This window comes from Mytilus edulis, chromosome 13 (assembly GCF_963676685.1).
Source record: "Mytilus edulis chromosome 13, xbMytEdul2.2, whole genome shotgun sequence".
Taxonomy (NCBI): Eukaryota; Metazoa; Mollusca; class Bivalvia; order Mytilida; family Mytilidae; genus Mytilus; species Mytilus edulis.
In genome coordinates, this window is record NC_092356.1 from 28540451 (window position 1) to 28553156 (window position 12706).

Below are 12706 nucleotides of genomic sequence, written 5' to 3' on the forward strand. Positions count from 1 at the left end.
GGATTCATGCAGCATGATGAAAAATATAACCCAATATAGATTTAGCAGCAACATCCACCTGACTATTAATTTCTTTCAATCCGCCTGTATGTCCTTTCAACTCCTTGGTAATATCGCATCTTTTAATTTCTTTGATTACATCTGTAGGTCTGTGATGTATCTAAGAAATTTCAGAAAGTTTTGCAGGTATATCCACCTGCCATTACCATCATTATCGGTGAGGACATCAAGTTGTTTTAAAGCGCCTGTAGCCGGGCAAACCATAGCGGTAAAAAAGGGGGGAACAAATTAAAGCAATGTTATCCTTATACAGATAATATTACATTGATATGTATATTGATTTATATTGGAACTCTCTTTGTACATTTTATGATGCATTTTAAAATCATACTCAAATTTTCCTTTAAGAGCACTTGTGGTCACTAAGTCAAACAATCCAACCATTTTTTCTATTATATCAAAATAAACATAATTTATATTTATAGGGTATGCTTACCGATATGCTTCTGTCATGGACGCAATAAATATAATTCATATTCTTTGTCGAGTGTTGCGTGTAACATCCCCAATTAGTTAAACAGCATAGTTAATCTACAGTAACAAAATAGTTGAAAATGTATTACTTCCCTTTGACAAATTGTTTCAGATAATTTATTTGTGTTGGCTATGAGGAATAGTTTTATAAAACTATACCTTTATCAAATAAAATTTGTGTTTGTTTTTACATTTCAAATTAATATGAATAATTATTATTATTAAGATATTTAAAGAAGTAAATAAACGTCCTACCTGTTTCATGTGGAAAAATCCATCATTCAGATGTTTATCATGTTTATGACAAAGGCATCTTTTGAGAAACACATTCCTTTTTCTTCAAGTATTTAACACAAAAGGTACTTTTTATATCAAAAATGTTCAATGTCACTTAGCAATCAATACAACAAACACAAACATTTATATATATTGTGTGGAAAAATTATAAAACAAAAGATCGTGAAAGCAATTAAATATTATGGTCATTTCTTATCATATGGGAAAGAGTATAACCTGATTTACATCTGGCAAGTATTAAAACTTATAGAACAGTTAGATTCTCTGCAGGAACCAATTACTGCATGTCAAATGTCTTAAATGGGGTCTGATAAGCCATAGCTACCTAGTAGCGGTTTGACTACCATTGTGTGTCTGACTGTTAAGTTTGGATCATTCGGCTGACTTAGTTGATTACCCAAACGCATCCAGATTTTCATATTACAGGTCCTACCCGTAATCGACCTCTAATTTATAATAACGTGTGGACGAATGACAGATTTCTGATATTTTGATTTTGAATTGCGCAGTTTTCTATCTTTATAAATCCAGTAAGTGACATGCAAGGTGACGAATATGAATGTATACGCAACTATTTTAATGAAACGATTAACAGTAGGCTATGAGACAGCGCATCTGAGAAATGTTTTGCTGCCATGCAGTATTTTTAACTGTTTAGAATATTTTTGGCAGGGGCACAATTTTGAATAAAAACCCGTATTTCCTGTCTGTGTAAATTACCAATGCGTGTGACAGCAATTGAAAAAAGTGTCTAGAACACTGATGCTATACACCTTATCGCTATTCCCGGCTGACCCGTCCGCTTGAACTTTTGACGTCAACAACAATCACTTTTCCATTGTGGCGTCAGACATTTTGTTTTATGACGTCAAAATTTTACGGGAACCTGTGTGATTTCCAGCAATGGCGGACAAATAGCGATAAGGTGTATTAAATTAGCCAACTATCTTGCTGCATATGAAAATGAATGCATAACCATAAAAAAAAGGGGGAGGGTTGAATCTCCCATGCACTGTATTACTTACAGTTACTTATACGATGCAGTCCGCTAACTCCGCCCACCTAAGTCTCTGATCGTGTATATTTCATCTTTATTATATAAAAATTGCATCAAATTTTATATATATTAAAATCTATTCACTGAAAACTTGATGTTACATATATTATTGTACTTCCGCAAAGATACAAATGGGTCACCTGTGTTTTTCTTGGAAGTGTGGCTGTCCGGTAAGTCTGCCCATGGGTAGTAAACATGTAAGGAGGACCAGTTTACTATATATTAACAAACAATAATGTAAAGAAATGATGTTTTATTAATGGACTACTACATGTACTAAGATAAGAACTATAAATGAACGAAATAAAAAAATCAAGTCATTTAATAGAATAAATAAATTGGTAAAAAAGAAGAATAAACCAAAAACTTGTTTTTTTTTTCTATATAAGATCAGAAAATAAAGAAAAGTAAAAAATATGATTAAAAAAAAAGATAAGAATGATATTATTATTTTCATAAGAAAATTGTCATCATTCAGTATTCTGAAATGCAGTTAAAGAAACCATCATCCTTGTCATTGGGTTTAAAATCTGTGCAGTTTGTAGTGATTTTGATAAATAACCCAGAATTTTATTTTAGAGTCAATATATTTTATTTCTATTCTTTAGAATCTAATCTGTAAATCACAAAAAGATCAGAAAGCTTGTGTCAAACTTTCACATACATATTTCTTCATGCAAGAGGATCTTTGATAACTTTTTTTGTTATTTTGGCTTTCCATAGTTTTTAAAATTGAATTACGGTTACCTCCCTTTTATTTAGACATGACATTAACAAATGGTTTTCTTCAAAGTTAAAATTATATAGCAGACGAAATTTACGCACATCAAAGTAAAGGGTGGAATTATTGGATGGGCAGAGTTACCGGACGGGTGGGCGGAATTACCGGACACGACTGTAGTTGATTTCCAGTACAGGATCCCTTAAGGTTTCTCTTCACCAGACTCATAATTTAAGTTTTTTCTTGTATTATTTTGTCTGTGACTTCGGATATTTCTGCTCTATAAATCAAAACAATGAAATAGCATGTAATTGGGTGTAAAGTGGTGAACAAAATCCTTGCATGTAAACTTTGCTTTTGACTTCGAGGCTGTGAAAATATCTTCCATTGACATTTTTCATGGAAAACAACATTTTCCACATTAATAATTACAATGTTGTGTTTGTGTGATAGTGATAAACTATTTGTATCTTCATATTTTATTTTCAGATCAATTTTGAAATGTAAACAGTAACAGTATGATAGTAAGTTTTCAGCCCTACACATGTCTACAGATATGCAAGGAGGAACAGAAAATAATTACTGGATGGTCCATTGGCTCCTGACAATCCTAATAACAGCAGTATGTTTATCTTTATTTTGTGATTAAAATAATACTGCAAAGTTTTTCCTAACAGATATGACTTCATTCTTTTAAAATTTACAGATGCAGTGAATAAATCTTTTTATTATCATGTTTTATGCCTGACATTTCAGTATATAATTGTTTCTCTAAAAGAATTTCTTCTTGAAAATTTATTGTAAAGTAAAACAATGCTATATATCTGTTCCTGATGGGAAAAAAATATTCTTTAACCTTGACTCAAGATGGAACAAATACATGTACTGTAATATCTTCATTCCAGTGGAAATAATTAATATGAGTCATTACTTTTCAAAATTTTCACTCATATCATTTTACATGTTTTTTTCAATTAGACAACACTACCTAGTATATTAACTTGTGGAACAGGCCAAAAACAAAGAACAAATGCTGATGGAGCTACAATTTGTTGTTTTACAGCAAAATGTAATAATAGTAAGTCCTTTATGTAAGACACACAAAATTTATTTGGGATTTCATTGGAGCAGCATTTTCCTACACTTTGCTCATTTTAATTTTAAAAAATCATTAGAATTTACCTTTGATTTTGATCCCACTAAAGGCGTTGTGAATGACATCAAAATATCAGCGTATGTCAGAGCATGTTAGCACTCTCATGTAAACAATTCTTGCCAAATTTTTAGGAATCTTATATCATAGGTTAATATCAACAATTTCTTGGATGAATTCAAAAATAAGTGCTAATCAATTTTTTTTTAATAGAGTTATGCCCCTTGGAAACATTAACTATCTTAAAAATTGCCTTGTTTCAGCAGTTTTTAAACAGTTTGCTTATCTAAACACGAGCTAATATGACAGTAAGAAATTATAATGAATCTTAAAAGAGGGCCGAAAGATACCAGAGGAACATTCAAACTCAAATAGAAAATAAACTGACAACACCATGGCTAAAAAAGAAAAGACAAACAGACAAATGGTAGTACATAAGAAACAACATTGAAACTTAAGACTAAACAACACAAACCCCACCAAAAACTTGGGGTGATCTCAGGTGCTCCATTAGGGTATGCAGATCCTTCTCCACATGTGGCACCCGTCGTGTTGCTCATTATATTTCAAACCTAGTAAATAGTCTAATTCGGTAGGTCACATTCATGAAAAGGGAAGGGGACTGTAGTTATGACGTAAGAAACATATCCAGTATCATCTGTGAAACGGTTATTCCATAACTGTCAACCAACTCGTGATGGCTTCCGTTTAATTTACAAAGGGATGATTTCAACTTCACCTTTTGGAACTCTTGGTTTAATAGCTTCTTTGTAAGCAGAAACCCTCTATCAAGGAAATCGTGATAGGAAATACAAGCGCGGGAATATCGTTTCAATTGAGAGATATATACTGTGGATTCATTATTATTCTTTGGATACAAATTTTCATGGTTTTCGTGGATAAAGGTGAACCCTGATGTTTAAATTTTCAACGAATAACATATTTTCAATACATGTATGCTTTATATACAGACATTGGCAAAACCATGAAATAAAATATATACCCACGAATATGCAGATTTTCAGCAATCCATGAAAATTGATACCCACCGGGCCCATGAAAATGAATGAATCCACAGTACTCCACATGCATGAGCTGCTGGAATATTGCTTCATAGAAATGGAAAGTTCACAATTTGGAAGCTGTAATCATCTCATTTGTTGTAAAGTTTTAACTGTCCCTATTTGTCAATTTCTAGATGTAAGTCAAGATATGAGGCAGATTTAACTGTATCTGTTGTATCCTTTAGCTCTAGTTCTTTTGAATTTAATTACTTCCAGGTCAGAGGTTTAGATTTTGTCAGAAGGACCAGGGATATGACATATGCCAGGACTGTCCACCAGACCAGTACACTAATGATCCTATAAATACAAGTCAGTGGAATGAAGAAACTGATGTCTGTGTATTGAAGCCTGATTGTAGTGCACGTAAGACAATCTATTAAATAAGGAAGAAATTTATGGATGGAATGTAAAATAAAATTTATAATTAAGAAGATGTGGTATGATTGTATTATTGAATGAGACAGTTCTCTGCTAGAGACCATATGATGTAGAAGGCTAGTAACTACAGGTCATTATACAGCCTTCAACTATGAGTAAAACCCATACTGCATGCATTGCTAACATTTTGATTTATGTTAAAAGTAAGAAACGAAAAGCAAATATGATAAAAAGCAACACAGCAACTACTAAATTAGAAAAGACTGCATTGGAAATAAGATTATTGACTGTGTATGTAACTCTTAACAGCTGGTTTTTGTGACAATCACAAAACTTATTTCCTGTCTCTGAAACACGTCCCCAGGAAAATCTGCATTTGAGACTGTCAATCACCAATTGACAGGGGCAAGTCTTTCATGTCAGTACTGTTATTCCTTGATTTAAGAAGAGTTAGTACGGGTGTATACATGTAATTGCTTTTTATTGGCAATACTAAATCCTTTCCTCACATTCCAAAGTTCACAACGGAGTGTTCAAGATAATCAAAGGTTATATGAATTTTTTTGTCTTCTTTTTTTTCAGCTGAGAAGATTTTAGTTGGAAATAAATGTGAGTGTGATCGTAGTAAAGGATACTTTGGTACAGACCCAGACAACTGTGGTATCAAATTTGATGACTGTAAAATAGCAGGATATCAGTTAAATAATGATGGTATTTATGATTTTTAATTAGAACAAGGAATTATTTGAAACTGGCAGATTTTACAATAAGAAGGAATTATTGTTTTTTGTATCCATCAAAAAAGCAATTGCTGAAACAGTGAAACAGACTGTGTAATGGAGTAATGCATTATGTTATTGAATAAAATGTGTCTTTCTGAGTAAATAAAAATAAAAATTACTCTGTGTTTGTGTTTTATGTTAGAATTAGAGGGTTTTCAATTTCAAAATATTGGACATGGAATAGACATCATGACCTACTTTACTGACATCCAGCTTATTTGGAGTGGAATTTTGAAGTATTATTTATAAGTGGAGCCTAATAACATGGACTTATATTTTAATAAAAAGTCTTCTTTTGTGTTTTAATCATAACTTTAAGGCAGATTTTTATTGGTAAAGGCTAAAAAAGGTAATTTAATAATATTGTTGCTAACGTCACGTCTTTTCCGTCCATTGTGGTATGTCACGATCGCAATTTTCTTGTTAGTTCTCAGACAGCCCATTGTAGTTATTTTTATCCCGGGTTTTATAAATAATTGAAAATAGCAATCATATTAAATTTGGATGACGTAAGGGGGTCAAAGGACTTGAGGAATCAATATCATTGGCTGTTTTATTTTTTGCGAACGTTACTGTTCGAGGTTTCCGTCCAAATCAGTGTCACGTGAGCAACATATATTTATATCTGTAACTCTCCTGTATAGGAGTTACGATATCGCCCTTTGCAGAAATAGATTCGGAGTCAGTTCCTTCACATGATGGGGAAGCAAAGAAGGTAAGTTGTATGTAATATCGTTACAAGAGGACCTTAAATGTATTCCGTCCATCAAAAAGACGTTCGCAACAAAACATAATGTTATGATAGTAGATGTTGCTAATGTTACTATTACGAATTGGTTTCTTGTGTATTCATTTGATATAAAGTACACCTGCAAATGACATTCTGTATATTTAGAAATTCTAAACCAGACTGTACAATTTTATTACTCCAGGCATATATTAAACATCACTGTGTGCATACATTTTAACTTTTAAAGATGTTGTTGCTCATGTGACATGTCCAAATGTCGCTAACGTTACTCATTTTTGTCTCCGTCACATTAGCAACATGAAAGTAGGAGACAGAACACAATACTGTAAAATCTGCCAACTGGAATAATGTTGAATTCTGAAAAATTAATAAGAAATATAGGTCAAAAATTAATCCCACTTTAGTGGGTTTGCCATGTGCACATATTTAAGGTTGAAGTAACTTTCACTGATATGTCTGTATGAACTTACTATCCCCCTTAACCATGCATGCATGCATGACCAACCCTCCTTTATTGGGTTAGTTTTCACCATACTTTTTTTTTTATTAATTTTCCAGAATTCCAGTATTTCCAGATTCAAATAATTCCTTGCTTTGACAGTTTAATTCCCCCCCGCCCTCACTAAAGCTAAGACAGAGTATTAAATATGAATAAAAAGATATTTGGAGTATACGTTTATGAAACAACAACCAAATGCACGCAGTGCTATTCGATTTGATTTTGAACTGTAAAAAATACTATATGTACTGGTATCACAACAAAAACATGTGCATGTATCGATACATCGAAGAAAAAAAATGTATAGATAATTTCCTTCAAGAATTATTTTTAATGAATCATAAAGCCATTAGATATTGCTACCAATGTAATGAAAAAAAACTACAACAATAGATCAGACAAAAATGGAAAACGATTACTGTAAACCAACTTATTTTCGCGACTTTCGCGAGTAGAAAAAAAACGCGAATTTAAATCGTCGCGAATATGTAAAACTTCAATTATTCCTTATAAAACTTCATCAAGTAAATCAGAAAATCGCGAAATTAAATACCCGCGAAGTGATCTAGAAAGGGTAAAACGCGAAATAAAGTATCCGCGAAAATAAGTTGGTTTACAGTACATGTATGACAGACAGACAGCAACCAATAACAACCACTGAATAACATTCTAGATTATTTCAGATAAATTTTTCGTGTTTATATTTCACTTATCATTGATTTTTAGGAAACTGTATTGAGTGTGGTCCTAATCAGTTCAAGCCAGGAATAGACCAACTTGGAATTTGTCAAGATAAAAGAAAGTTTGTATTTTTTTCATTGTATATTTAATTGAAAGTAAATACCCCGGCACCAGTTGACATAAATGAAATGTTATATAAGCCTAGGCTTTGTGTTGAAGACTGTACCTTGACCTATAATGGATCATAATGGGTTACTTTTATAAATTGTGACTTGGATGGAGGGTTGTCTCATTGGCATTCATACCACATCTTCCTATATCTATTAAAATCATATTCAGGTTTATGTTCAAAAGAAGCTTCAAACAATGTTCTAAAAATTTGCATTGTCATTTAAGACGTTTTAAACACTGAAAAGATTTGATTGTTTTGAGAATATTCCATGCAATGTATTAAATCGCCGTTTCAAATGTGTTGCAAACTGGTTGAGATAATACAGCACTTCTTCATTAAGAATTTTAAGAACTTGGAAAAAGGTATCAATTAAAAAAAGTGTCATAGATATAAGAAGATATGGTATGAATACCAATGAGACAACTCTTCATTCAATGGTCCTCAATGCTCTTCAACTTTGTACTTTATTTGGCCCTTTTTAGTTTTGTGGATTCAAGCGTCACTGATGAGTCTTTTGTTGACGAAACGCGCGTCTGGCGTAAATATAAAATTTAATCCTGGTATCTATGATGAGTTTATATTCAAGTCACAATTTGTAAAAGAAAAGCCATTATAGATCAAAGTAAGGTCTGTTTTAAAACTTTAAGGGGGTAGACCTTGGTTCAGGGAGATAACTCTTTAAATCAGTTAAGCGTTTGTAAAAGTCAAGTTCATCCATGTATTTTAAGCATTTACCTGAAACAGATTGAAAATAATCTATGTAACCTAGAAGCTTAAAATATATTCTTAAAAAATGGTTGACATAAACGTACTGATGATTTTAAGAGTTATTTCCCTTAACCTAGGTCTACCTCCTTAAATAGGAAATTTTAAAGTAATATTTGAAATTAGAGTTATCTTCCTTTGTTTATAATTGAGTTGAATTCTTTCAATATTTTATACAATTTTATGATTTTAGTGCTCACCCACTTTGGGATTCTTTTTTTACTTAAAAAATTTGACATGCTGACAACTTTTATATTTATTTGATAGATGTAAAGATGGAGAAATTGAAGAAAACCCTGGAAATACAACCAGTGACAGAATTTGTAAGAAACAAGAAAAACCAACAACTGTTGTACCGGAATTTATTACAACTACAGGTATTACATGAAATATTGATAAGTATAAAAATAAGGAGATGTGGTAACATTGCCAATGAGACAATCATCAACTAGAGTCTAAATGAAGTGGATGTAAGCAATTATAGGCAACTGTATGGCCTTCAACAATAAGGATAACTCATATTGTATGGTCGGCTATAAAACGCCCCAACATGAAAAATATGAAACAATTCAATTGAGAACACTAATGACCTAATTTATAATGAAACAATTTAAAAACAGTTTGACAGACATGAACTAATGACAACCACCTTACTACAGGCTCCAGGTTGTTCAAAAGTGTCGTTAGCCTTAACGATGATTAGAAAAAAATTTTTTTTTTTTTACAAATACACAGACTGGATATGGCAGGGTATTAATACAACCCTAACAACAAAAGACATGACGTACAGATCTGATAGTACTCTCAGTTAGTATATCTATATAACTGGATATAAACATTTGACCATGCAGTACATATAAACCAACAGACTTGTTTATGTATAATTTAAAAGATATTTTGAAAGCTCTGAAAAGCCATTTCTCTTCTTTTCAGAAACAACTGCAACCACGGTTAAGAAACAGTCAGCTAAAACATGGTATGTATGTCTTATATTTAAAAAGAAAATTTTAGTTGTGTTTTTCAATGTAATAGCAGAAGACCAAAAAGGAGTATTGTATGACCCTGCAAAAAATAGCATTTTTTATGAACTTTGAAGGTTTTTCGTAGTTTACATGATAAGTTTAGGATTAAGGCAATTTAAGAGGAACATCTAATGTTAAGTCAATGGTATTGGGTATGCAGTAGTGTTAACATCATCTTTTTTTCATTTCAATGGAGGTTATTTGGTTCTGGACATTTAATCATGGTTTATTGACTATAAATGCATTTTTTTCAAAATAACAAACAGGCAAGACTTCCCTCTGTCTACAAATTATTTAAAGCATTATTTGTATGCCCCTGCAATAGCATTAAGTTTTACCCTTGTTCGTCTGTACATACGTCCCAAAAATTAGTTTCCTTTCTCTAACATGAGTTTGCAACCAATTATTATGAAACTTATACACAATGCTTATTAACTCAAATCACCAATCAAGTTTGAATTTTGGTGGCGTCACTTTATCTTTTCTAGAGTTATGACCCTTTATAAATGGAAAAATTGCAAAATTTTCAGTTTGCATTCTCTAACTTTAGTTTGCATCAACCAAATGTTATGAAACTCATACACAATGCTAATTATCACAATATTAGTTTCGTCGTCGTCGTCCGAAGACAGATAATTTCCAGATAATAACTTTAGTATTAAAGTGAATAGAAACGAATAAAATTTTAACACAAGGTTTATAACCACTATAGGTTGCATTTCTGTAAACATTGACAATGCAATTTCCAATAGGAACTCCTTTTACGGCTACACCTGTACCACTTTTACTATGAAGTTTTGAATAAAATCCTATCCTAGAATTGAAAGTTCATATGCACTACAATTTTTTTCAAAGGTCAAAATATAGGGCTGTGCGGCATATTTTCAACGTTTATATGCCCTGAACTTCTCACAGTTTAAACTTACACTAATTTTCTTAACTACCCCTATCTCGAATAAAAGGTTACCACAGATTTATATGTATATTTACTGGTAACATTCTCAAGTTATGTCTATGAGATGGAACACAGAGATCATAACTGGGAACCAGTATGTAAACAAAATTAATTTTCTATGAATATTCTAAATCCCCCCAAAAGAGGCGTGGTTTGAGAAACAGCTGTATTTACAAAGTGCAACCTAAAGGAAGGTTGGAACCATAAAAGGTAAATGTCCAATTAATAAGTTTTTTAAGTTCTTAGACCACATTCATTCTGTGTCAGAAACCTATGCTGTGTCAACTGTTTAGTCACAATCCAAATTCAGAGCTGTATAAAGCTTGAATGTTGTGTCCATACTTGCCCCAACTGTTCAGCATTCTACTTCTGCGGTCATATCAAGATGTGCCCTGAGGAGCATTTTATTGATTTTTGCAATATTGGGAAAGATCCTCTGAAATTTATATAAAAATTTTCAAAATACAAGTTTAAATTATTGAGATGATAATCCTTTTGCATTTTTTGCAATAATAAAAACATCGCAATAATTTCTGAATTTACAATAGATCATGTCTACAACAGTAATTGTCTAGAGTGACTGTTACAAAAAAATAACAGTAATGATCAGTAATGGTCTCATAAATCAAAATATTTATTTGCAGGATAATAGTAGTAGTAGTAATTGCAGTAGTTATTCTGGTGTGTGTTTTGATAGTATTGTGTTGCAAAAGAAAGACTTTGATGGAAAAATTTAAAGGTAAGACACAGTGGCTGATTCAGGAGATGTTGACGTTGTACACCCTCTTTGATTGGAAAACATTATTATAGTATCAATATATGGACTTTTTCATATTGGCCCTGTAACATGCCCGAGGTATTAAAAATGGCCAAGGATGGTTGTAATGGCCCTGAGGCAACGCCAAGGGCCATTTCAACTGTCCGAGGCCATAATTAATATCAAGGGCATGTTACAGGGCCAATATGAAAAAGTCCATATATTGATACTTTTATATACCAACTGAGGCAACTTCATTCAAGAACAGTCTTCGAGTTTCGGATCCAACATTATACAGCTAACCACAAATCTACAACAGGACCAATACAGAAAAAGCCAGTTTTATAAAAATTTTATGCCCCACCTACGATAGTAGAGGGGCATTATGTTTTCTGGTCTGTACGTCCATTCGTCTGTCTGTCCGTCCGTCTGTCTGTCCGTCCGTCTGGATTCAGGTTAAAGTTTTTGGTCAAGGTAGTTTTTGATGAAGTTGAAGTCCAATCAACTTTAAACTTAGTACACATGTTCCCCATGATATGATCTTTCTAATTTTAATGCCAAATTAAAGTTTTGACCCCAATTTCACGGTCCACTGAACATAGAAAATGATAGTGCGAAGTTCAGGTTAAAGTTTTTGGTCAAGGTAGTTTTTGATGAAGTTAAAGTCCAATCAACTTGAAACTAAGTACACATGTTCCCTATGATATGATCTTTCTACTTTAAATGCCAAATTAGAATTTTGATCCCCATTTCACGGTCCACTGAACATGGGAAATGATAGTGCAAGTGGGGCATCCATGTACTATGGACACATTCTTGTTATTACATGGTTTTAATTCTTTGATTACACAAAGAGTAAGAATCTTACCGTGAAGAAGATACAGGAATTTCATAGCTGAACTTGTCTTTTCGCATTTACGACGGAATTTTGGTCAACATTGTGACTGTCAGATGTAATTTCTGATTTCTCATCCAAGTACTTAATTTTATGCTATTAAAATTCATTTCATCTAGCAAATACAAAGTAGTTGGGAAGAATAAATCAGACAGTTTAACTATTCTAAATCTTTGTCTTGAGTAGTCTGTATTCTGAGGATTGAACAATGGAAATGAAACAG

General features: G+C 32.3%; 1 protein-coding gene across 1 annotated transcript in view; it reads left to right on the plus strand.

The window, feature by feature from the left end:
• Positions 1 to 1252: 1252 nt before the first annotated feature.
• The window catches only part of LOC139502200 (uncharacterized), a 47104-nt gene continuing 35650 nt past the window's right edge, over positions 1253 to 12706 (plus strand). The window contains exons 1-9 of the mRNA XM_071291627.1: positions 1253 to 1361; positions 3099 to 3231; positions 3588 to 3687; positions 5043 to 5189; positions 5787 to 5915; positions 7963 to 8038; positions 9122 to 9231; positions 9788 to 9830; positions 11476 to 11570. Of these exons, the coding sequence (XP_071147728.1) occupies positions 3154 to 3231; positions 3588 to 3687; positions 5043 to 5189; positions 5787 to 5915; positions 7963 to 8038; positions 9122 to 9231; positions 9788 to 9830; positions 11476 to 11570 (778 nt within the window). The 5' untranslated portion in view covers positions 1253 to 1361; positions 3099 to 3153. The remainder of the gene's footprint in view (positions 1362 to 3098; positions 3232 to 3587; positions 3688 to 5042; positions 5190 to 5786; positions 5916 to 7962; positions 8039 to 9121; positions 9232 to 9787; positions 9831 to 11475; positions 11571 to 12706) is intronic.